This window comes from Pipistrellus hanaki (genome assembly GCF_964339955.1).
Source record: "Pipistrellus hanaki genome assembly, chromosome: 1".
In the NCBI taxonomy this organism is placed as follows: Eukaryota; Metazoa; Chordata; class Mammalia; order Chiroptera; family Vespertilionidae; genus Pipistrellus; species Pipistrellus hanaki.
The window spans coordinates 122,351,640-122,378,492 of record NC_140503.1 but is presented as its reverse complement, the minus strand read 5'-3'; the positions used below and the strand labels follow the sequence as shown (position 1 = coordinate 122,378,492).

The 26,853-nt window shown below is 42.7% G+C and overlaps 1 protein-coding gene across 2 annotated transcripts in view; it reads left to right on the top strand.

The window, feature by feature from the left end:
- Positions 1 to 14,944: 14,944 nt before the first annotated feature.
- The window catches only part of NEBL (nebulette), a 368,782-nt gene continuing 356,873 nt past the window's right edge, over positions 14,945 to 26,853 (top strand). The window contains exons 1-2 of one of the 2 annotated variants that reach the window (XM_084868235.1): positions 14,945 to 15,434; positions 16,607 to 16,701. In XM_084868235.1, the coding sequence (XP_084724361.1) occupies positions 15,366 to 15,434; positions 16,607 to 16,701 (164 nt within the window). In that variant the 5' untranslated portion in view covers positions 14,945 to 15,365. The remainder of the gene's footprint in view (positions 15,435 to 16,606; positions 16,702 to 26,853) is intronic. The other variant, XM_084868233.1, reaches the window with a different exon arrangement.

The window sequence follows — 26,853 nt, the reverse complement described above, 5'->3', positions numbered from 1 at the left end:
GGACATTGTCTTTCAAAAGTGAAAGAGAAGTAAAAACTTTCTCAGGTAATTAGAGGTTGAGTGACTTGTTGCCTATGGACCTGCCTCACAAGAAATGTAAAAGGAAGTTCTTTAGAGAGAAGGAAAATGGTATATGCCAGAAATTCAGATCTACATTAAAATGGAAAGAGTATTAGAGAATAAATGAAGACAAAATAAAACGCTTATTTTCTTATTCTTACTGATCTAACAGATAACAATTTTTTCAAGATGATAATAATAGCAACAGCATAATCAGTGAGTATAGCATATAGATAACTAAAATGAATGATGGCAATGTGTCAAAGGAAGAAGGGGAGAGGAATTGGAAATACTCTGTTGTAAGTTGTCCGCACTGTCCGTGAATTTGGAATAATACAATTTGAAAGAGGGCTTGCGTTAGTTGTAAATGTATGATGCAAACTCAAGAATAGCAACTAAAAAAATGTTTAAAAAGAAGTGTAATAAAAAAAATTTTAAATTTATTTTTAGAGAGGAAGGAAAACAGAGAGAGAGAAACATTGATGAGGGAGAACATCATCGATTGGCTGCAACCCGAAAAAGAAGTGTTTGCTCAGTGGTCAGAGCGTTGGCGTTGGCATGCAGACCAAAGGACTGCAGGTTCAATTCCTGGTCAAGGGCATTCACCTTGGTGGCATATTCAATTCGCAGCAACCAATTGATGTGTCTTTCTCATGTTGATGTTTCTCTTTCTCTCTTTCCTCCTTCTCTCTTACACTCTCTCTAAAAATCAATGGAAAAGATATCCTCACTATTTGGGTGAAGATTTAAAAAAGTGCTCTAAAGAGTAAACAGAAAAAGAGTGGAAGGAAAAATAAGGAACTAAGAATAAAGGCAACGTATAGAAAACAGCTGCAAATATGGTAGATATTAACCAACCATATCCACAGTCTTCACTTGGTTTTATATGTAGAACACTCCCCAGTGGGATGATTAAGAGCAAGGGCTGTGCTCAGACTGTCCAGTGTGCTGGGACTTCCTCCTGCTTCTGTCTTAATCTCCTCATCTTTGAAAGGGGAAATTAATAGTACCAACCTCATAATGTTGTTGTAGAATTTAAATGAGATTATATATAAAAAAACCACTTTTAGTACAGTGCTTGGCACATAATAGACACCCAGTAAATGCTACCTACCGTACTATTATTTTCTGCCAGAATTAGAAGAAACATGTTTATTGGGTATCTACAGTACAATGTGTTAGGCATAATAGGTGATGTGCTGACACAATGTGAATTTTGTTTATTAATTAAGAATACTACACACCATGTGTATATAGAAAAATTAGAAAACTTAGCATCCAAGATGTGTGTGTGTGAGAGAGAGCTCGAGGGAAGAAAAAAATGCCATCATCCAGCCACAACCATTATCAACACTTCAAAGAACATCCTTAAAAACCATTTTTAATTACTTAAAATTTTGGCGTTGCTGTTTTACCAAGTGATGGGAATTTAGAGCGATGCAAATGGGAATTACAAAACCACAGTCCTTCCACCAGAAACCGAAGCCACTGCGGACAAAATCTCCGACGCCTTTAGCGTGCTTCCTTAGGAATTCAAACAGAGGCAGGAATATAATTGAATTTCCCATTTTCAGCTGAAGACAAAATGGAAGGTCTACAAAGGTCAGATATGAGAATTTTCCAAATAGCAAAATCTGCTGCATGGGATTTTATACAGTCCGGGATTGTGTCTTGGGGTCTTTGAGGAAATGAAGTAGAAAGAAGTTGACATTCTATGCCCTTAGCTGGCGGTGCGTTTTGAGGAGCCCCACCCGCCTCTATTCCCGGCCCCAGGAGTCCCAGGAGAGGGTGGGGCCTGTTTTCTCCCATCAGCATTTGCCCAGCAGGTCTGAGCAGTCTTGGGGAACAGGGACCTCTCCACACCCTCAGTCTCATATTAGCAGTTGGAACAAGATTTGTGGGGTGAAAAGCTTGGGTGTTACCAGGAACATTCTGTAAAATGTGACCAGAACAAAACAAAAGCCTACACCCTACAATCTGTCCTGAAAACTGGGCATTACCTCCTCTTTGTTCCACCTTCCTCTCTCTTATTAAAAAAACAAACACATTTTATTGATTTTTTTTTACAGAGAGGAAGAGAGAGGGATAGAGAGCTAAAAACATCCATGAGAGAGAGAGTCATCCATCAGCTGCCTCCTGCACACCCCCTACTGGGGATGTGCCCGCAACCAAAGTACATGCTCTTGACCGGAATCAAACCCGGGACCTTTCAGTCCGCAGACCGACGCTCTATCCACTGAGCCAAACCGGTTTCGGCTCCACCTTTCTCTTTAAGGGAGCAAATGCGAGGCCATTTAAGTGACCAGTAGAGCTGGTACTGTTAATGGCTACTCTTGAGTCAGACGGAGCCTTAATGGGGGGGTAAAGGGGTGGGAAGAGGCGGGGAGGAGATAATGTTAGACGCCAATCTCGAAAACAAAGCATCCTTATTCTTGATAAAAGAGTTTTCTTATGAAAATAATGATTATTGTAGAAAATTTGGAAAATACAAGCCACTTGTAATCCCACCTCTGCTGCTGACGTTTTAGTGTACACCAACCAGCCTAACGCTTTCTGAGCACATTTTTTTTTCTTTTCCATTTTTTCTTTTTATTTATTTATTTTATTTATTTTTTAATTAAATTATTATCTGTGTACATATCTTACCATTGCCCCCCCCCCCCTATACATACCTTCCCTCCCCAGAGTTTTGTGTCCATTGGTTGTACTTATATGCATGTACACAAGTCCTTCGGTTGATCTATTATCTCCCCCAGATCTCCCTACCCTCCCTGCTGTAATTTGACAGTCTGCTTGTTGCTTTACTGTCTCTATGTCTATCTTTTGGTTCATCAGTTTATAATGTTTTTTATTATCCATAAATGAGTGAGGTCATGTGGTGTTTCTCTTTCATTGATTGGCTTATTTCACTCAGCATGATGTTCTCCAATTCCATCCAGGTTGCTGCAAATGATGAGAATTCCTTCTTTTTTATGGCAGCTTTCTGAGCACATTTACTCACATAAAATTAACAAAGATGAGATCAGAGGGAACACATGTTTTCATAAGCTATTCTTTTTCCCTTATCAAAATATCAGAAACATCTTTTCATGACATTAAATGCTTCTAAAGATTATGTTTTACCTTTCCAGTTTAATTTTTAAGAGGTTCTCTGTGACAACATTACATCTCTGTTTTTTGTGTTGTTTTTTTTTTGTTGTTGTTAATTTTTACCTTTATACCTGTTTTTATTGGATAAAGCTGATAATTTATTATATAATAAATTTCTTTATTATATAATGACGACTCTTTTCACCATGTACTCTGTTCCATCTACTTCATTTAATTTATGTTACTCTTGCTCAAAAGCATCCGCTTGCTCTGGTACCCATTGCTGATGGTCATGGTTGGTACCATGGGTATCTCTAAAATAGTAAGGATTAGATGCCACACTGACTAAAAAAATATGTTTTTATTGATTTTGAGAGAGAAAGTGTGAGGGATAGAGATAGAAACATCCATAAGAAAGAAATATTGATCAGCTTCTTCCTGCATGGCCCACCCCTTCCTTCCTGGGGATTGAGCTCACAACCTGGGCATGTGCCCTGACTGGGAATTGAACCAGCAACCTATTGGTTCATAAGTTGATGCTCAACCACTGGATCACACCGGTTGGGCCATGCTGACTTTTTGCAGGCGTCATTGCACATGAAGAAAAAAACATCTTCCAGATCTGTCTGTAGATCCCAAACCCCTTTACTGAGCAGCAAACCTGTGCATCCTCATGAGTTGCTTCTCATATAGTTTAGCCACAAGACATGTTGGTGCAGTGTTTGAAATGGGAAACCATCTTCATACGAACTTGAACCCATAGTCCAATGAAAATTGAAAATTGTGACCAAGGAAAAAGGAGAAAAAAAAATGTTGGTCATTTTATTTGATCCACCAGCTCAGTTTCCTCTGGAGCAGGTCTTCTCTTCTTCGCTCATGAAAAAACACCTGCCCAGCAATGATTTTCTGAGGCCTTCACAGGAAGCTCATTACTAGGAGCAATTGTAGATTAATCAACTAAATTAATTTGTTGCTATACAACAAGACATATTCTTCTTTTGTCAGCTACATAAATGGCACTTGTCCTTGAGGTTGCTCTGTTGATTTTTCCAGGCACGTGATTTCTATGAGCTGCCTTTCTGGGCCTGCTGTCTTAGCTGCATGGTGGCTCGGTACCCGCAGAGGCCGCCCTGAGGTTAGCGGCCCTTCTCTTTCTTCTCCTTTGTGGTCTCTGCTGGGCAGGCTCAGAGGTTTCTGCTCCTCAGCTCCCTTTCACACGTCATTGGTGCTCTTTGGGCTGCTGTTCAAACTCACTCTTGCACTGTGGTTGCTACACTTGCCTCTTCCATAGCTCTTTCCTTCCCGTCCTTCCCTTCTTCATGTTCTTCCTTTCCCATCTTTTGCCTTCTTTCCCTCTCCCTTCAAGGTGACTCATTCATCTGCACCCTGATACCATTGCTTGCTTTTCTTGGCTGCCTGGCTCCAGGTTCTGGCTACCGTGCTTGGAGGTGAGAGTATTGGCAATTAAAAAAATTAAGTTAATTGGAGTAACATTGGTTAATAAAAATATATTATTTTCTGGTGTACAACATTGTAATTCAACACCTGTGTGCTCTATTGAGTGCTCACCACTAGAGGTCTAATTTCCTCCCATTACCGTACATTTGGCCCTCTTTACCCTCCCCTATCCCCTTCTTTGGTAACCACCATTCTGTTGTCTGTCCCCATTTGCAACAATATAGATAGATGTACCTTGAGAATATTATGCTTAGTGAAATAATTCAGAAAAGAACAAACAGAAACAACACACACAAAAAAACACCCAACAACCATGATTTCACTCATATGTGCAATATAAAACAAAAACTAGCAAGTGAACTAACAAAACAAGCAAAACTAAACTTGTAGATAGCAGTTTTGAGATCAGCAGGGGGTGCTGTCCCTGGTGAATGGCCCCAGGTAATGGCCTGGACTCCTACTTGGAGCCCTGCAGAGCAAGTGGACCTAACCCCCACCCACTTCTTTGGTCCTGACCCCATTCATGCTACTTGCTTTCCTGACTTAGGCTGAACAAGTACTACGCTGTCCAAGTGGCCAGCAGTGACTATGAACATGTAAAATGTAGCTAGTCCACTTGGAAAGGAGTAGTAAGTATAAAACACACACTGGATTTTGAGCTCTTATCTTATTTTTATGAAAATAAAGGATGTACATGATCCCATTAATTAAAACTATTACTTTTTTAAAATGTAACTACCACATGGCACACATCTGTGGCTCTCACCAAATTTCCATTGGATAGCACAGCACACACACAGATCCTCCAATGGTTGCTTAGAACTTGCCTCTTTCCAACTGCTAAGGGCTTGGAGCTTTCTTCTGAGGTCATTATGACTTTGTTCTTTTTACTTTTGCTTCTTGAAATGTGAAAAGACTAGAATATATTTATATATTTCTGCTAATCTATTTTAAATATAATCTGAAAGGGAAAAGCCCCACCGTAGCCACATCTTATCTATGGTCAAACATTGGTCTATAATGATATCTAGATTTTAAAAAATGAGTCTAGCCCCTTCCTTGTTTTTGTCCTTGAGCTTCCCTTGGTATTTTCAATGGCTCAGACCATCAAATGCCGACCATGACCACAGCCTGTGAGGAAGAGCAGGTCCCTGTGCCTGTGATCTCATCTCAGCCCCTCCTCATTCCTCCAAAGTTGCTTAGACAACAAAGAGATGAACCAAATGACCTAGCTGTAAACAGGTGAGCTGGGCTGATCAGCATGTAGTTTCTGAACTAGAAATAGGGAAAAAATAAGGCTGTTATGTGTGGGAGGTGAAGATGAAAAAAATGCTAAGAAGAGAAAAAGTAGGGGCCATATGTGACCATGGCCAGTTGAATTTATAAGGAAGATATGAGTAAATAGAATCTGTGAACAGGGAAACCTATGTATAGAAAGTATGTAAGACAGCCAGACGAGAATGACAATAGCAAGTTGGTAGTGGCAGAGAGAAGCAGACATGTAGAGATCAGTTGAATTATTCTAATGACAAGTGTCTTAGTCCAGTTGGGTTACTGTACCTGAAATATCATAAACTGGGCAGCTTATAACAACAGAAATTTATTTCTCACAGTCTGGACTCTGGGAAGTCCAAGATGAAGATGCCAGCATGTTCGGTATTTGGGTAAGGGCCCTCTTTCTAGTTCCTGGAGGGCAACTTCTCACTGTGTGGTCAGTCACATAGTGGAAGGGATGAGGGAGCTCCGTGGGATCTCTGTTATAAAGATGCTCATCCCATTCATAAAAGTTCCTCCCTCTTGACTTAATCACCTTCCAAAGGCTCCATCTCCTGATACCATCACATTGATGGTTAGAATTTCAACATAGGGTTTTGGTGGGACATAAACATTCAGACTAAAGCAATAGATCACTAGAGCAAAGATTTGTAGATTGATTCTATTATAGATCTGATTTTTTTTTTTTTTTCATGTGGCTTTTCAGATTTCTTCTTTTTTGAAGCTGGGTTGCTCAACTTTTCTATGTTCCTCTCTGTGAGGAATATCACTCTGAGCCTCCTTTCACTGAGGGAACTTGAGTGGCTTTCTGTTTCCTGTAACCAGCCTAAAAAAATAATACCATAATTTTGCATAATTTTTAGAGTTAATGTCTTTCTCCCCCAAAGTAACTTTCAGCTTTAGATGTATTCCAGCCCACTTCCCTTTCCCACCTTTCTGTTAGGTCCACACAGAATTTAATCAACCTACTCCAACCCTACTCTGTTTAATACCTAAAATGACCCTTCATCAGCTGCTCCTGAACCACATAACCTGATATTACTATTTGAAATGATTAAATTCTTAATTAATTTTGTATATATTAGGAGGAAGATGATTGCTTAGTTTGTTAATGAACATAACTGCAATTCTTGCCAAGCAAGTTAGAAATTTACTTCCATTTGAAGTTCAGAATTGATGCTAATTAATGTCAGAGGTTTGGTGCAAAAACTAAGAACTTACCACCAGGGATTTTAAACAAATGTTCATTATTGTTATTTTCATTGGGCAAGAATAACATTTTTCTTGATCTCTTCTTAATTAGTTAATTAATTAATTATTTCAGTTGCAGAAAACTGCTTTTTTATTTTTTATTGAGATATAATTGACAATATAACATTATATTAGTTTCAGGTGTACAACATAATCATTCAATATTTGCATATATTGTGTGTAGAGGTGTTTCTCTCTTTTCTGAGTCCAGCACGGAAAATGAACGGGTTCAGTTGCTGAGTGGAGGAGCTGGGGATTAAGAAATAAAAGAAAGAGACAAGACACAGAAATTGAAGCAAGCTGGGCTCCAGGTGAGACGCCATTCTCTCTGTTGGAGAGTCAGTGAGCCACTCTGCCCATGCAGCACATTTATTTTATACCCCCAAATACCAGGAAGTATCACCAAAACTTAGGATCAAAGGAGCTTATTTGCATTCTTAAGTAGGCCCTACCATTACTGGATTTACATATCTAGACCTGCCCCTACTGACACCAGAACTGACAACACCCCCTGCCTTCTTGGGAGGGGTGCAACTGAGATGTGGCCCTGCCACTCGCCTCTGGCTCAGCTGACAACAATTTAAAAAATGTTCATGTGCCTTCCCAGGGGGCCCTTTACAATTGTAAAATAATCGCCACCAGAAGTCTAGTTAATATGTCACCATACATAGTTTCAGAATATTTTAAAAATATATTTTATTGATTTTTTTACAGAGAGGAAGGGAGAGGAATAGAGAGTTAGAAACATTGATGAGAGAGAAACATCAGCTGCCTCCTGCTGGGGATGTTCCTGCAACCAAGTACATGCCCTTGATCGGAATCGAACCTGGGACCCTTGAGTCTGCATTCGGACGATCTATCCACTGAGCCAAACCGGTTAGGGCCAGAATATTTTTCTTGTGATGAGAACTCTTTAGACTTATTCTCTTAGCAACTTTAAAATACACAACACACTGTTATTGACTATAGTTACCATTCTGCGCAGTACATCCTCATGTTCTTTTAATTTTATATCAATAATTAGAAGTTTGTATTTTTTGACCACCTTCCCCGATTCAGTCTTGATCTTGATCTAGTTTTTAATTGACTATAAGTTATGCTAAGGGAGTATATTAGTTAGCTTGGGCTGTTATAACAAAATACCATAAACTGGGTGGCTTAAACAACACAAATTTATTTTCTCACAGTTCTGGAGTTCTGAAGCCTGGAAATCTGAAATCAGGATGTTATCATGGTTCAGTTCTGGTGAGTACTTTCTCCTCCGCTTTCAGATTGCTGCCTTCTTGCTATGTCTTCGTGTGGCGGGGGTAGAATGGGTGGGAGAAAAGAGAAAGAGAGAGACAGAGAGAAAGAGAAAAAGAGAGGAAAAGAGAGAAAGAGAGAAAAAGAGAGAGTCTGAAACCTCTCTGATGTCTCTTTAAAACTTTTTTTAAAGGACACTATTCCCATCGTGAGGGCTCCACCTTCATGCCCTCATCTAACCCTAATTATCTCTTAATCATCTCTTTAAATACCATCACATTGAGGGTGTTAATGGGAAACCCCCAGGTGGGTTTGGGCGGCCTGTTGCTATGTCCAATAATGAAATCAGGCATTTATGAGAAGGCTAGCCAACCAAGAAGACAGGGTGCTTACAAGCATTCAAATCTGTCTTATAGCAAGGCGCAGAAGACAGGATTACAAAGGGGAATGGGTTGGGGTGAGGCTGGGAATGGAATGCCTCTATGTGCAGCCCTGGAGGTCCGCACATGCCAGCTATTATTGTCCTTATTCATCAGGAGATGAGATGATGTTTTGACTGCTGGTGGGTCAGTCTGACCATGCTTATCAGTTCTGCTTGCTGGATTCACAGCTGTCACCTCCTCAATCACTTCCCACAGGCCTTAAAAAGGAAACTTAAGAAAAACTTAATTCCCTATTCACACAAGTATATGTGTCCTAAGATTATTTTTCAGATTAATTCAGGTGTTCTATCTATCAGATAACAAGTCCCCTTTCAAGGTTTAGGACTTCAACATATGAATGAGAGACTGAGAAAAAGAGAAAGGGAGAGAGAGTCTGAAACCTCTCTTCAGAACTCTTTAGAAGGGCACTAATCCCATCATGAGGGCTCCACCTTCAAGTCCTCATCTGAACCTACTAATCTCTTAATCATCTCTCTAAACATCATCAACCTATGAATTTTGGGATTACATAATTCAGTTCATAGCATAATAAAGGCATATTATGATCTTAATAATATATAACATTTTTCTCATGTGACTATGTTATGCAAAATAGCATATGACTATGTTATGTTATTTTTCTCATGTGACTATGCTATTTTTAATTTGAGTTTTATTTTTATAGCTGGATATTCATCAAGATTGGCTAATGATTCAAAAAGCAATCTTGAAATACATGAAAAAGGTAATAATAACTATCTTCATACTTGTCACCTCCCATCTGATTTGGATGAAAAACGTATTAAAGAGTTAGTTCAATTTTATTTATTTTTTTACTCTAGTCAATTATTAAACACATTTTTACTAAGTTCTTAATGCATGCAGGGCACTGTTCTTGGTGCTTTATATGAGTTAATCTTTGTTTTGAAAAGTAATATTGAGGGTGCATTGTGGGAGAGGGTCTTAGCTGGGAGATGGGGATTCATATCTGCCACATCTCCAAGACAGGTCTGCGCGAGTGAAGTCCTACCTTCTTCCATGGCTGGCATGAAGGTAGGACTTCTTATCGGGTTGTTACAGAACAATTTAAGGAAGACATGGTATGTTGCTCAGCTAAGACACCGGGAGAGGGTATGGAGACAGATGCATGAACTGCTTCTGGAGAAAGTCAACAGGATGGAGTAACCGGTAAGGGTTTGCTGGGCAGAGAAGGAGGAGTTTGGTTGATTTTTTAAGGGTAGCCTTTCCTGATTTCCCAGATGAATTAGAAGTTTCTCCTCTGTTCTTATTCAGTGGCAGGAGAAGAGCTTTATTTCAGAGCATTTATCACATTGTATTATAATTCTTTGCTTACTTATTTGTCCTATTAGATTTTATTACAAGCAGAGTTCATGCCTTAATCCCCATTGCATCCCTTTGTGCCAAACGTTCTGCTTACCAGTAATTGTGTATTGAATGGATGAAAGTACATAATTGTTTTTAGAACAGCTTCTGAATCTTGAATGTCCCCTAATGTCTTAATTTTACATTTCTCACTGACTTGTAATGGTACTGTAATGGTAAATGAGATAATTTTTCTAAAGTGTATAAGATCTTTGAAGAAATGCTTCCTTAGACTAAGGCTCATATGTAGCTACCAAATAACACCTGAGATAAGATCTACTGTTTTTCTTTAGTTTCACCTATCAAGCTTGTTGGCTGGGGAAACTTTCCTTCTTGGTGAATTTGTGTCAACTGGCAAAAATGTACACAATTTTACACAAATTCTGACCAATATACAGCATAAAATAAAACTCTGTGTGATGAGAAAATGAATACATTAATACTAAGAGCTATTGGCCTAGATGGTTTAGCTCAGTGGATAGAATGTCAGCCTGCAGACTGAAGGGTCCCAGGTTTGATTCTGGTCAAGGGCACATGCCTGGGTTGTGGGCTCGATCCCCAGTGGGGAGTGTGCAAGAGGCAGCCGATCAATGATTCTCTCTCATTATTGATGTTTCTATCTCTCTCTCCCTCTCCCTCTCCCTTCCTCTCTGAAATCAATAAAAAATACATTAAAAAATACCAAGAGCTATTCTTAGTTGATCATTACACTTCTAACAGCATGCCTTTTTAGAAAAGTAAAACAAACAAACAAAACCCCACCCATACTGATTCTTACATGTACATTTTTGTTGCTGATGAAGTAGAAATAATTTCTCCCCCAAATCTCAGCGGTTTGCAGACACAATGATTTCTTACTCTCATTATGTGAGGGGTGGTGGGCTTGCTGTGGCTCTGCTGGGCACGACTGGGCTTACTAAACTCAGTTAGGTTCTACTGGCTAGACAGGTCTTTGAATTCCTGAACAAAAGTCAACGAAACAGCCACTCCCTGAGATATGCTCTTCTCATGGCTGGGTGCCAACGCTCAAGGGGATGAGAGGACAAAATCCCTTCAGATTCTGCTCTGATATGACCTCTGTCATATCCACTAAAATTCCATTGGCCAAAGGAAGCCACACTATCAAGCTCAGTGTCACTGTGTGGGGAAATACTACCTGCCTATAGGAAGTGTTGCCAGGGTGGAACAAAAACATTGTGAACCAATAATACAGTCCACCACAATCTGAGTCCAGTGTTCGTCAAAGCCACCATTTGGCCTTTTGCAATATTAATTACTCTTTAAAGCTTTCAATTTGGAGTTCAGTGTATGTAGCTTAAGTAATAAAAGTGATTAGAAGGTCTTTACAAGGTTCCATGGAAATAGGCCCCAGAGATAAAAGTAAACAGATTTGGGAATTTTAGCTAAAGAAAAAAATTTAAATTTATAACGGTATAAACGTTTTCACAAGGTCATGAAGGTAAGCTATTCTTTATATCTGTGGATGTCCAAGCCAGCAGAAAAGGATTTAATTAAAGTGGAGATATTGGGGTATAGTTTCCATGAGGAACGATTTCTTGACTAGTCAAGTGAAAAAAACATGAAAGGGGCAAAAGGTCTCCCTAGTGGATAATTAAATCATTCATCTGCTTGAGGGAGGAAGGCTGGGCCAGATGACAGGTTTCTGCCAATTCTCTGTTTACAGTACTTTGAATTTTGAAATAAAGAAGTCCTTTTAAGACAGATGGCATTAAAATTCTTCTTACATCAGTGAAATGTCACTAAGAAACTTAAAAGCTGGCTTAATTCGGAAAATGAAAATAGTAAGAGAAACAGATATGAGAGGAAAATATAACTCTTAGTATTCATTGTTTATTTTTGAGAGAATAAAACATCACAATTAATTCCAATTTTAAATAAAATGGTAATTTGTTTTATTCATACTTTCTCTCAACAAAAATTTAATTAGTATCTACTATATGTCGGACTGTGATAGGTACTGATTGGCTAAGAAATTATACAATTCATAGTTAAAAGATCAGATAAATCAGCTACAGATGTCACATATCACCATCACTCACTCTTCCTCAGATTTAAAAAAGAAAATAGGATTTTTAAACTACATGCTATCATTTACAGTTATGAAAATCTAAATGCTAAAAAAACTTAGTCTTTAGGTGACCATATAAATAATTTTTTTTCTGAGATTTATTTTATTTTTCAATAACTATCCAATGTAGGTTTTCCTCCCCAGCTTTACTGAGATTTACTTGACAAATAAAATGGTAAGATATTTAAAGTATACAACATGATGATTTGATATACATATACTGTGAATGGATTTCACCTGAGTTAAGCATCCATCACCACACATATTAACCTTTTTTTTTTTGTGAGAACATTTAAGTTCTACTGTCTTAGCAAATTTTAATTATATGTTATCAACTATAGTCATGTTACACTTTAGATTCTCAGATCTTATTCATCTTATAACTGAAAGTTTGTATCCTTTCACCTAATCCTCCCTATTTCCCCACCTCCCTGCCCCTGCCAACCACTATTTATTTATATTTTATTTTTTACTGTTTCTATGAGTTCAACCTCCCCGCGCGCCCCCCCCCCCCCCCCCCCCCCCGAGTCCACATCTAAGAAATTATCTCTAAGTAACATGCAGTATTTGTCTTCCTGTATTTGGATTATTTCACTTAACAAAATCAGCCAGGTTCACCCACGGTCTGAGGAATTTCTAAATAGCTCTAAGGTGTTTTTAAATGACAACTAATCCTCATTGCTAGGTTGATTAGAGCAGCGTTTTTCAACCGCTGTTGTGCCGCGAGATGTTGCCTGGTGTGCCGTAGGTGCAGACAAGACAAGAATTTTATAATTTTTCACTATTTTGTTTACTTAATATTTTATAATAAAGTAATTATAAAATACTTTCTTTGTGTTTATTTGATTCCTATTCAAGAGAATTACTTTATATATAGCCAATATAGGCACAGAGTTAAATTTTTTAACATTTTCTAATGGTGGTGTGCCTCGTGATTTTTTTCATGAAACAAATGTGCCTTTGCCCAAAAAAGGTTGAAAAACACTGGATTAGAGCATCGGCCTGGTACGCCAAGGTTTTGGGTCAGAGCACATACAAAAACCAACCAATGAATGCACACATAAGTGGGACAAAAGATAGATGTTTCTTTCTCTCTCTCAAAATCAATCAATAAAATGTCAACCAGTCCTTAGACAGCAAATTATTGTTTTATTTGCTTTAAAAAAATTTTTTTAAAAATTGATTTTTAGAGATAGAGGGAAGGAGAGGGAGAGTTACAAACATGGATGAGAGAAACAGCTTCATCAATGAGCTGCCTCTGGCCTGCTCCCTGCAGGTGCCACTGCCGAACTGGTGCACAGGTTGGGGCTCAGCCTCCAAGCCACACCAGCTGGGCCATTCCATTTGCTTTTGAGGTAATGGTATGAGCAGAGCTATGAGTGTTGTTACCTCGGCTAATCCCTTTTAGGAAATTATCTCTTTTGAAAAGTCAAAGGGCACAGCCTGATTGTGAATAGTTTACCAGTGCAGCCTGCCCAAGAAGCCCAGAAGTCGATTTCCTTCTTCCCATGAAAAACCTCAGTTATGATTTAAAAAACAAACAAGAAAAATAACAGAATATTTGTCACGGTAGTAGCCATGTGATATTCCTGAGTATTAAGTTGTGTGCCAGCAATGGAATGTGTTTATTTGTTACAACCCACGATAAGCCTATCTGGTACTATGAGCCAGGCAGACTGAAGCCCTTCAGAGCCCATGACTCATTCAGTCCGCACAGCAGGAGGGCAGGCGCTGTTGGGTAGCTCTCTTATGCCCCCATTTTGTAGATTAGAACGCTGAGGCACAGAGAGGGTGAGGGTTTGCAGGGGACCAGTACATGGCAGGGCTGGGCTTTGAACTCAGGCCATCTGGCTCTGTTGAGCGGCCTTTTATAAAGCAAATCCAATAACCTGAGATCTCATTAAAACTAAAAACGGTTGCCCATTCAGTCTGGTTCCATCCTATCTTCAGCCTTCAGTTGATTTTTTTTTTTTTTTTTTTACTTTTGTGCTTAGAACTACGAGTGTGTAATTGCTCTTCTTAATGCAGGTGAAGAATTCGTGGATCCCATGGTGCTGCGTTACACACATACACAGTGTGTGTACCCACACTGAGCAAAATGAACGAGGACCGTTTATTAACCAAGAAAGGTTTGATGAGGCCTAAAGTGACCAGCCCTTCTGCCAGGAGAGAGAGGCAAAGTGCCGGGGATGGGAGCCGGGAAGGGAAGACGGCTTCCCTCTGGGCGCCAGGACTCCACCAGGGACCCGGGAGCCGCGCTTTCCCGGCAGAGGCAGCGGGAGGGGGCGCCTCGGGGACAGAGTCGGGCTCCCCGCGGGTCCCCGGGCTCCCGGGCCCCGAGCGCTCTCTGCGCGCCGCGGGGACCGCCTCTGCCGGGACCCGGCGCCTCTGCCCGCGGCCTCGGGGCCGGAGGAGGAGGAGGGGGGCGGGCGCACCATCGCGCCCTCCGGGTACCAGGAACATCAGCCCGGGAATGGGGGTGACCGGGCTGGGGCAGAAAAGATGGACAGGAAACGCGCGCGGGTTGGAGCCCCCCCATCTCTCCGTGCCCCGCCGCTCCCCGCCCCGCCACCGCCCACCAGGCCGCCCCCGCTGCGGCGCCGGCACACGCGCTCCCCGGCCCGGCAGCCGCTGCCGCGGTGCCTGCGGAGCTCCCGGTGCCGGGCCCTCCCCTCCCCGCCGCCCCCTCCCTCTCCGGTGCCCGACGTGCTCGTTCCCCGCCGCTGGGCTCGGGGCGCGCCGGTGGGTTTGGCCTGCGCGGCGGCGGCGAGGCGGGGAGCCGTGCGGAGGGCGGCGCGAGCGGGGGTGAGTCACCGCTACCTGGGGCGCCAGCGACGCAGAGCGAGCAGCTCGCAGCCCGAGCCCGAGCCGGAGCCCGAGCGGAGAGCGCGCCGCCCCCAGGCGCCAGGCCCGCCGCCTCCCCGCGCGCCCACCGCTCCCCGCGCGCCCAGCCGGCTCGCCCGGAGCCCGGCGCCCCCCAGACCCCGGCGCCCACCGCCCTCCCGCGGCCCCGAGGCGGTGCGGGGCGCGCGGGGGATGCCACAGCGGCTCCCCGGAGCCCCCAGCCGCCGCCGCCGCCCCCGGGAACCGCGACCATGAACCCCCAGTGCGCCCGCTGCGGGAAAGTGGTGTATCCCACCGAGAAAGTCAACTGCCTGGACAAGGTGAGCGGAGAGCCGGCTGCACCTGCTCCGGGAAGTTTTGGCATCTGGGACGCAAGGTCTGGGCTCCGTGTGCGGGGCGCGGAGGAAGACGCCCCGGGAGAGTCAGGGAGCCGCTCACGGACGGCGCTGGAGCTGGGGGGGCTTTGGTCGGGGTGCGGGCGGCGGGGTGCGGGGCCGCTCCGGCCTCGGCAGGGCTGCGGCGGAGCGCGCGCCGCGGAGCCAGCCCGGGCCCGAGCGCCTCGCCGGGCGCCGGGGGCCCCTCCTATCGGCGAGCCGCGCCCCCTCCCACCTCCACTCCTGCTTCTCGCTTCCCCGCACCGGCTTCCTGGAAGACCTGCCGGCGCCCTGATTACCCCCCACCCCCCAAGGGCCTCCTGTGCTGGCGGAGGTGGAGAAGCGAACAGTAATTAATAAGCCAGGGCGGCCGCTGCCGCAGTGCTGAGGATCAGCCCCTGGAGAGCCCGGGCTGCGGGCGGCGGGCAGGGCTCCGGGGCCCATCCGTCCGGCTCAGGCCCCCCCGGGCGCGGAGGGAGTGGGACCGCCCGGGAGCCAGACCCCGCCTGGCAATTGAAACCAGCCGGAGGCGGTCCCTGTGAAATCAGCGTGTGGTGTCAAAATGCCTCTTAAAAGAGCCACTCAGCCACCCTGACAGTCATTTCGGACAAAGTCCGCCTTTCCCACAATGTAGTGGGAGCTGGACAGGGATGCGGGGGCGAAGGGTACTGGCGTAGCCCGCTTCCTGGCTCCGCGGGGCACCTGACTTCCCTGTGGACTCAGTATTTAGGAGATCCTACAGGCACGGGGGGTGTAGGCACTTTGAACTGGAGTGGTTTTCCTTTTGAAGCCACTTCACAGGCTTCATTCCTCCCTGAACCAAGCTCAGAATTCCATCCCGGGCTCCCGTAGAAGGGCAGCGTGGACAGAGCTGTGGCGGCGGCTCTTCCTTCTCTGTACATTGTGGTGGGGGTTCATTTTAAAACGCAGTTTTCATAGTTGCTGCTTTATTTCCTGAACTGTCAGTAGGCAAACCCATCCACTGTAACCTCCCATCATTTTGTTTTATTTTTCAACTACGGGTGGGGACTGTGATGCACTAAAAAGGTCTCCTTTCTGTACCCATCCTGGAAAGAACTGGCATTGTACTAAAATACAAAAAACATTTTTCCCTCCAGTATTGGCATAAAGGATGTTTCCATTGTGAAGTCTGCAAGATGGCTCTCAACATGAACAACTACAAAGGCTATGAAAAGAGGCCCTATTGTAACGCGTAAGTATTGTCCAAAAGACATGCCAGGTGTGGCACAAGTGAGTGGACCTGCCTGTTCTGAAGAATGGACTCACTGTGCCACCCGGGCGAGGCAGCAGCCAATTACCTGTTTATGCCACATACTCTGGGGCCCTGTACTCGGTTGAAGGTCATTGCATTTGTCTTTCTAATGTGCAGGGTGATGTGTGTCTTCAGTCAGGGTCACAGTACTGCAGAGTTGGGGACATTTATTAGAAGCGGCAGAACTTACTGCAAATGTGTGGGCTCTGAAGTGCATGTCAGATAGATTTCCATTTTAATCACTTCAGTTTTCATTTTTAACCATAGGAGGTTGCCATACTGCAGGTTTCTATCGGAACCTAGCTGCTCCAGAAAGAGGTCTAACTCTTAGCTGAGACCACTCTATATACATCCTGGAGCTTAAACAGGGAACCAAATAATTGAGTCGTGGGTCTTTCCTGCCGGTTCGGAGTAAGTCTGTTGGTGGGGAGCAAAGAAGGCAAGCTCTCTTTGCAGAATTTTCTGTAGGTATGCTTCTAGCCTATAATAATAGCAATTAGCTAGTATTTATACAGTTCTTACCATGTGCTAGGCCCTCTTCTAAGCTCTTTATGCATCCTGACTCATTTACTCTGTACAGACCCTATGACTATTATTATCCCCGTTTGACAGATAAAGAAATGGCAGCCTGGAGAGGATAAGCCGCAGGAAGTGGCTCAGATCACTTCTAGAGGCTGTGAAGGCTCCTGGAGGTGTTATCATAGACAGTAAATTTTTGTTAAACCATTGTAATGTAGTAATACACCTCTAGTGAGGAACTTAGAAAGTCTCTTTGTGTCTCCCTCCACGCCTAGCTTACTGCTTACATATAGATCAGAAACTTTGAAAACATCAGAAAATGGAGACATTGAACAGAATTTGGGCCTCTCTTGCATAAGGGAAGTCCACAGATCTTACCCAAACTTATTGATGTTTTCAACACTTCTCTACCATACTTCTTGCTAGGATAATGAGAAGCAAAGTGAGATTTCAGTGTCATGGTCTCCTGCTCCTCTTAAAGAGAAGTATAAGTTATAGGTTAAAGATCAAAGGCAGGCAGCAGTAACTAGAAGGGAAAGGGCCCACTTAAACCATAAACAGGATAATGGTTCTTTGGTTAAAGGAAAGTGAACCATTCTCCCCATATGTATTCTAGCTCCTGGCCTGATTCGGTCAGGCTTTAATGGGCCATGCCAGGACTCTTTATAGCTCCACAGCCTGGGGTTAATCCTGGAGGACTGGGAGGGGAAGAGGAAAGACAGAAGAGAATGAAAAGAAGGGGAGACCAACAATTATATAATGTAAATATTACATTGAATGAGAAAAAGAAAAGTTAAAAATAAAAGCACATAAAAAAGAGGTACAACCAAGGTGGAGCCTTTGACTGCATTGGGCCTCTTGAAAATTTAGTGCTTACTGCTTAGTTTTAATTAGGGCCAATGAAAAAGAATATCAGATTCTGCAGGAAGTAATGGATGGCTGGTTTGCACTCTGACTTAATAGTGAACTAGTGCCCAGAACCTTTGAGATTTGGACCTCAAACAAAAAAAGGCCACTTTTTGTAGGTAGGAAACATTTAGCTATGTTGTTTCAGAGATCTGTTTTATTTTTAACTAGAGTCTCAGTGCACAAATTCATGCACTAGTGGGGTCCTTCAGCCTGGCCTGTGGGATCAGGCTGAAACCGGCTCTCTAACATCTTCTGAGGGGTCCTGAATTGCGAGAGGTTGCAGGCCAGGCCAAGGGACCCTGCCAGTGCACTATTGGGGCCCAGGAGGGATGCAGAAGTTTGGCCAGTGGGGAGGGGCGCTGGGAGGGCTCCTGGGTGTGTCTGACCCATCTTGCTTAGTCCCGATTGGCCGGACCCCAGCATCAAGCTCACCTACTGGTCAGAGCATCTGCCCCCTGGTGGTCAGTGCATGTCATAGTGATTGGTTGAGTGGCCTTATAATCTCATTAGCATATTATGCTTTGATTGGTTAAATGGCTGACCAGCCAACCAGCCATTTAGCCTATTAGGTTTTTATTATATAGGATACTTCAGTTATCTGTAAATCAAATGCTTACACATGTTCTCTCAAAAAATTATCATATAATTCCAGAACTTGGTTATTTGGTTTTAATTTTTGAGTAGCATCTCAGATTTTTTGCTTAATATTGAACCTGGTAATCTCCTTATTAAACAATTCATCCTTAGTGGCTGAAAAAGTAGAGTTGATGGTTTAAATTAGTTTAATTTAGCTTTAAGTTCATGTCATATGCTATCTCCAAAGAACAGAGCCTGACTAAGTAGATTCTGTCTGTTGTGAAGGTCCCTGGCTACCAGACCCCTGTTCCCACCCCTTCATCTTTCCGAGCGCACAGATTGCCATGCAAACTTGCTGGTCAGAGTAGCTTACCCTCTGGGGATCTTGATGCCTTTCTCTAATTCAGGTGGTGTGTGTCAATCAGCTGTTCTCTATGGTCTTGGCCAGAAGAGCTGCTGGGATTTCTCTGGGTTAGTGGTGGAAAATTGATTCTCTGAAGCATACTGCTACTGAAAAATGAAACATCCTATGGCCATGTAAAGCAGTGTTTTATCCGTACCTAGTTTGGTTTGGGCCTCAGTACACAATAAGTGAAAATGACTATTCTCTTTCCCCTGAAACGTTGTAGTGCGAAAATGTTCATGTATACAAAATGGTTGGAAGAATAGTACAATGAACATCTGTATACTCTCCACTGAAAGTCAACTGTTATTAACATTTTGCCCTATTTGTTTCCTATACATATCTATTTATACGTACAAGCACTTTTTATTTATTTACTTATTATTTTTAGTACTTTTAAAAATGGTTGGTTCGTTTGTCAGTTTCATGCACCAGTGAGTTTCATTTATCCAGATATGTCATTCCTAAAAATTCATCATGCATGCACTAAGAATAAGGATATTTTCTTAAAGAACCATAGAACCATTATCACACCTCAGAAAATTAACAAAAATTTCACAATATCTAATATTCTGTTTATGTTGCCGTTTCCTCCATTGTCCTAAGAATGCCTTTTTCAGTTGTTTTTCTTAACAACCAGAATCCAATCAAGGTTCATACTTTACATTTAGTTGTTATGAAAATGACAACTTTTCTTGGTGATTGAATATTGAATATTCTCTAATCTTTGCCTTCATTTCCATTGACTTATATAACCTCTCAGAGTTTTCAGAAAGAGGATTTACATAACATTTTTAATGAAAATAACATACATATTTAGCTAAAGAACCTTTAAAATAGATATTAAGAATATGCTTAAAAATTTAAAAGCATAAACATAGACAGTTAGGATTATGTTAAGAAAACACAAAGGCTTTTTATTTTAATTGATACCTGAGGGCATTTTAAAAAATGGAGTCAAGTAGTGAGTATTTTCTTCAGTTTAAATTTGTTGCTTATTTATATTCTCATGTGTTTAGAGAAGAAACAAGTTTGCCGTTTGATTTCTGCAAAGGAGAACATGTATGAAATATAATTTACATAATATTTAAATTTTGATCTTTTGATAGAATGATCAAAGCATAGTACACACTGGATGTGATGTTGGGCATAATGCACATTTAGTTCCCAGTGCAGCAGTGCACACTATTAAAATATTTAAAACAAACTAGGCTCCTTGAGTACGTGCCATGTTTTCACAAGTCTTTATGTTTCATAAGCAGGCAATGGATTCCTGAGCATACTCAGGATTTTTTTCATCATGGTACTTGCAAAGAAAAGAAGACTCGGCAATATTTTTATTGCTGAGGTGCTGAGAAAATAACACCAGATGATTAGACAAAACACATTGCTCACATTTGTATGTGAATTTATATGCCAAGTTAAACTATAAAGGTTTTGCTATCCTACAAGCCACACAGTGAATGTAAACCCCAAGGCCATTTGTAAAACAAATTATTTAATTTCTCATGTGTTACAGTCAAAATTACATTTATTGTGTGTTTGTGAAAAATACATCAGGTCCTTAAAATTTTCTGAGAAATATTACCACTTAGCGGTAACAATGCCAATGACTGGCCAGTTAATGTACTGTCACCAAAGGTCACACTATTTTAGGTCATGGGTGGGACCAGTTAATGATGGCACGTATTTAGTAGGACCCTGCCACTAATTTCCCTAGGCCATTGCTTGTGCGGAAAGTTTTCGGGGCTGAAATTTTGTCCTGACTTGCCCTCTTTGATATATCTTGTGTTTTGTAAGTGTATCTTTCTTTACTTATGGGGCTGAAAGAATACAAATATCTGTGCCAAATATGTTTAGTCATCCTTCCAAATAAGATTCCCTCTCACCAAGTAGTTCAACTTACTATAATTATGAAAGGCTTTACAAATAAAACGGAAGCTGTGCATCGTGTTTACTTTCGCTCTGCCTGTGTTAGTGTTTCATCTTGTGACTATTTGTTGACTATTGACAGGTTGGAAGAAGCTGAGCTAGATGCTCTCATTAGGAGCCCCCAGAACGGTCAGTGCCGGTCAGCCAGCCTGTGTTGAGGGTGATTAGGCCCGTGCTCCACTAGCTCTCCTTTACCTCTTCTCCGCTTGTTAGAGCCTTTGCTAAGGGTTCCTAAGGGAATTAAGTTTAAGCCTGAGAGTTTTCCCGCCACATATTTCCCTAGTTTCTGTCTAGGCCTCCCAAGCCTGGTTTTGTAACACTGCAAGGATTTGAGTTATCTCAAGGGGACTTATGAAATTCTTGCTATTATGTTAGCTTTAATTACTTAAGAACTTCTCATGAAAGGCCCTACGGTGCAATTGGAGTTCTAAAGAAACACAGACCTGGGTTTGAATACTGGCTTCATCGTGTCTTTCTGAGCAAGTCTCCTGATCGCTAAGCTTCTCTTGTGAAATGGGAATTGTAATGCTTACCCGTAAGGCTGTGTGAGGATTGGTAGGACAGTATGTCAGGCAAGGTTCCGGGCCAGTTTCTGGCGCACAGCAGGCCTTTTCAGTAGACAGCCGTGCCCTTAATCCCTCAAGGGTACCTTTTAATGGAAAAGAGGGTGGAAGGGAGAAGAGGAAGTATATTAGAGAAATGATAGTCACTCCTACTTAAAAGGTTAATGCCAGTGTTTTTAAACTGTGGGTTGCCACCCTTTAGAGTAGGGGTGTCGAACTCAATCAGAGAAGGGGCCAAAATCTAAAATCCAGCCTAAATTGAGGGCCGAATGGTTTACTGAACAGTCAGAAACTGACAATGTCATAAACTGACAGCGGAGTGCAGTGATGACAGCGCGGTGCGGGCCACATTGCAAGGCCTGGCGGGCTGGATTTGGCCCGCGGGCCTTGTGTTTGACACATGTGCTTTAGAGGGTTGTTTTTTCAAAGTGAAAGGGCGAGAAGGAGAGAGGAGAGGAAAAGAGAGAGAGGGAGGGAGGGAGGGAAGATGTAGGTTGGTAGATACTATTGATAGTAGATACATAGAGAATATCAGAGTACGTTTGAGCAGTGAAGAGAGTCTTGTTTTGGCAAACGTGTTTTCTTTTAGTCGTATGTGTGAATGTGTACTGGATTGTGGTGTAAAAAGCTGGAGAAACACTAGTTGTCTCCATCTCCTTACCTCCCCACTGAAAGCTGATGGTAAGGACAGTGCTGTGTGCAGTCAGTTCACGAATATAGAGAGCCACTGCTTTCACACTGTCTGGGCCAGCCACACCCTCAGCCGCCAGAACCACCGTCCTATACAGGAACCACATGTTTATCTGGCTGTGTCCCTTCTCTCTTTAGGTGGCTCTGAGGGTACCTGTATTGCCCATCCCAGCATCCTCGGAGCCTGGCACTGAGGTTCAGTGGATCTGAGCTGCACCAGTGAGTGTGAGGATTGTGCTGCATCTCAGAGTGTGGTCACTCCTAATCTGTCCATGCCCCCCGCACCCTCCCCGCCTCCAGTGCAGAGTGCTCACCAGCCTGTTTCTTCTGGGGAGGTTGACAGAGGGGTGACCTGGAGAAGCTGGCTGGTGCGTAGGTTTTGAGAGCTGAGTAGTGGTCCGGTGTCTGGGTTTTGCCGAGTCTGCACACCCAGGGGGAAGTCTCCCCCTGACAGGAGAAGCTCACTTTGCCAGCCCGTAGTGAAGGTGGCGGAATTTCCTCGCCCTGCTTTCAGGCTCAAAGTATGATATCTCCCGAAAAGATTACTTATTGATTCTCATCTATTTTCTTCTGAGTTTAATTATAATCTGTAAAATAGGACAATGATTTCTACCTAACAGGAACTTTATAGAAATTAAATGGGGGGAAACTTGTAAGCCTTAGCACATCCAATGACACCTATTAGGTACCCAAATGTTAGTCCCCTCTCTTATTTATAATGAATTGAAAGTTGCTGCCTCATGTTTCCCCCTTAAAGAGAGGATAAAATGTCACATTGTTAAAAGTGACACTGAGTTTCTATGGAAGAGTATTGTGGTAGGTCGGAGTTTTAGTTAGGGTCAATTATAATACGTCCGGCTTCACTTTTTAGTTACATGTCACACAGAAAAAATTTGACCTTTTGCTTCTTGACATAGCTCTGAGATGGGAGGATGATGACAGTTTTGTTGGTGTTGTTAAAATTGGATGATTGAAAGTGAGGAAGGAGACAGTTCATTTGAACAAAACAAAAAAGGCTCTAGTGTATATAAATTTATATATGCAAAATAATTTGACTCTCAGTTACCTTACTGAATCATGGATGATACCTAATGAATTTTGGTATCTTTTGAAATCATCGCAGGAGACCACATTTACAAATCACATACTGGGCTCTGTCACATTGGGAAACGTTTAAGAAAGGTGTCTTCAATGCGGAGTTTCGCCCTGTGATGACGTATCTATTATGGAATGGTGTCAGATTAGACAAGATCTGGAGATGAAACACAGCAAATATCCCCTGCACCACAGTGAAATGCAAGGTTAATACGAGATATAGATGTGGGTGCTTAAAGGGATATTGATTATGTGTCAGGGGCTTGTGTAAGAGAGCATTTCGGTATGTCTTCTTTAAACGTTTTCAGATGAGTGCTCTACAAAGGATGGTGGTTCTGGGCAATGTCAGGAGTGAGAGGGAAGCAGACACATCCACACCTGACACCTTCGTTCTCCAGAGCCCTGGCCCCTCACAGCTCCGTCTCTAGGGGAACAGAAAGTCAATTTCCCCCCTCTGTACTTCTATAGTTAGGGTTATTAGCAAGACCTGAGCTTTTAGCAGAGTGAGAAGTGGTATCCACAATAATATTTATGAGCTGAGTACCCAGAACATTTAAAGGACTCAGTAAAAGGATTATTATTGATTCTACAGGTCTGTTTATGAATAAAACGGTTCTTCAGCCTCTCCCATCAAACCCAGCTATGGGGCACAGGCTGAACCAGCAGACAGGAAGTTGTGAGGACAGGTTTGAAGGGCAAGGATTGTTAGTTCCAACACTGGAAAGCTAGTATTAATTTTATCTCTGGTCTTAGTGGAGTCCTTTGTGTTCAGCTCTTGTTTACTTTCCCACACTCTCTGTTGATCCATTCCCAGTGAATTCTAGGAGGAGGTAGGGAAAAAACTAGTGGGATGTGTGTGCTTTTGACTAGTATGGGATCGATAAGTCGACTGGTGATCTGCCATGCTTGCGCCTGAGCGCAGCAGTCTAAAAGCCACTCAGACAAAAAGTCCTTGATTAGCTTCCCTGCTGCTCATTACCCATCAAGGGCAGGTGCACGCCAACCACAGAGAGCGCGGAGAAATGGGGTGGCCAGAGGACTGGGATGTGGAGTTTGAGGGTTGTCTGCTGGTGTTGGAATTAGTCTTTTTTAATTTTATTTTAACCTGCAACCTTTTGGTATATGGGCTTGATGCTCCAAGCCCCTAGGCCAGGGCTGAATTTGGCCTTTAAATGTTACTTTATTATCTGTTAATTGGTCAAGAGTGTGAACGCCACCAAATTCAGGCAGGAGTGTCAAGAACAGTGCCGTGTTTGGATGTCTGTGCCAGCCCCTCCTGGCTACTCTTCCCATCATCCACCCCAGCTCTGGGCCTCATGCGTCTCCGTCATCTTCTACCTCCCCCTCCTCTCTGTCCCCATCCCCACGGATTCATTTCCTCTGTCCTTGCCGTTGTTCAGGCTCTCCTATCATATTTGGCTAGTGATCCGACCCCTGTCCCCTGACCGGTCTTCCTGTTCTAGTCTTTCTCTTTTGGAATGCTTTTCCTGCCACCACCGTTACCTTTCGAAATCACAGTTCTGGTCACATTACCTCTGATGGTTCCCAGTGCCTACAAAAACATCAGGTTTCTGACAGAACCGAAGGCCGTTCACAATCTGCCTTCCTCTCCCACTCTCGTCTGCGCTTCTCCTCTTCAGCCACTGGCCTGCCGGCTCTGGTCCTTTGTCAGGCTTCTTAACCCACGTCTTACACTCTTCGCCTGTAACATGGGCACAGTGAGAGGCTTCATCAGGTAAGTCCAGCACAGTGTCAGGCACATAGGAAGGAGTGAATAAAAATGAGATATAATTCTTGTTCTTGTTAAACTTGACCCAGTAAGTTAACCCTTGACTCACACTGCTCTCCTGCCTCCTGCTCGTCCCTTTTTTTAAAGTTACGTTCATCTTTAAGGAACGGCGTTGACCGCCTTAGCGAAGCTATGCTGAATCTCGCAGTTACTGCACTCTGTCTTCCTGCGCCCTCATTGTGGTTTTTACACCTCAATGACATCACTTATCAAAAAGCCCACCTTGGGCTGCACCTACGTTTGCTTACCTTGGTGAGGCAGTTTCTTGCTGAGACTGGACAGAGGCAGCTCTTTACCTAGGGTTGGAGGTAGGGTGTGGGTGGGGAGGTCCAGTCAGCTTCAAGAGCTTTGCTTCTTTTTTTTTTTTTTTTTTTTTTTTTTTTTAATATATTTTATTGATTTTTTTTTTTTGCCCCCCACCCTCCCTCCCACACATCCCCTCCCTCCCCAGAGTTTTGTGTCCATTGGTTATACTTATATGCATGTATAAAAGTCCTTCGGTTGATCTATTATCTCCCCCAGATCTTCCTCCCCTCCCCGCTGTAATTTGACAGTCTACTTGTTGATTTACTGTCTCTATATCTATCTTTTGGTTCATCAGTTTATAATGCTCTTTGTTATCCACAAATGAGTGAGGTCATGTGGTGTTTCTCTTTCATTGATTGGCTTATTTCACTCAGCATGATGTTCTCCAGTTCCATCCAGTTTGCTGCAAATGATGAGAATTCCTTATTTTTTATGGCCGCATAGTATTCCATTGTGTAGATGTACCAAAGTTTTTGGATCCAATCATCTGCTGACGGACACTTAGGCTGTTTCCAAATTCTGGCTATTGTAGATTGTGCTGCTATGAACATAGGGGTGCATATATCCTTTCTGATTGGTGTTTCTAGTTTCTTGGGATATATTCCTAGAAGTGGGATTACTGGGTCAAATGGGAGTTCCATTTTCAGTTTTTTGAGGAAACTCCACACTGTTCTCCACAGTGGTTGCACCAGTCTACATTCCCACCAGCAGTGCACGAGGGTTCCTTTTTCTCCGCAACCTCGCCAACACTTGTCGTTTGTTGATTTGTTGATGTTGGCCATTCTGACAGGTGTGAGATGGTACCGCATTGTTGTTTTGATTTGCATCTCTCGGACAATTAGTGACTTTGAGCATGTTTTCATGTGCCTTTTGGCCTTCCTTCTGTCTTCTTTTGAAAATGTTCTATTTAGGTCCATTGCCCATTTTTTAATTGGATTATTTATCTTCCTTTTATTTAGTTGTATAAGCTGTTTGTAGATGTTGGAGATTAAACCTTTATCAGTGGTATCATTTGCAAATATGTTCTCCCACACTGTGGGCTTTCTTGTTGTTTTGTTGATGGTTTCTTTTGCTGTAAAAAAGCTTTTTATTTTGATGTAGTCCCATTTGTTTATTTTCTCTTTAGCTTCCATTGCCCTAGGGGTAGTATCAGTGAAGAAGTTCTTTTGGCATACGTCTGAGATTTTGCTGCCTGTGGATGCTTCTAGTATTTTTATGGTTTCCCGTCTGATGTTTAAGTCCTGTATCCATTTTGAGTTTATTTTTGTGAATGGTGTAAGTTGGTGATCTAGTTTCATTCTTTTGCATGT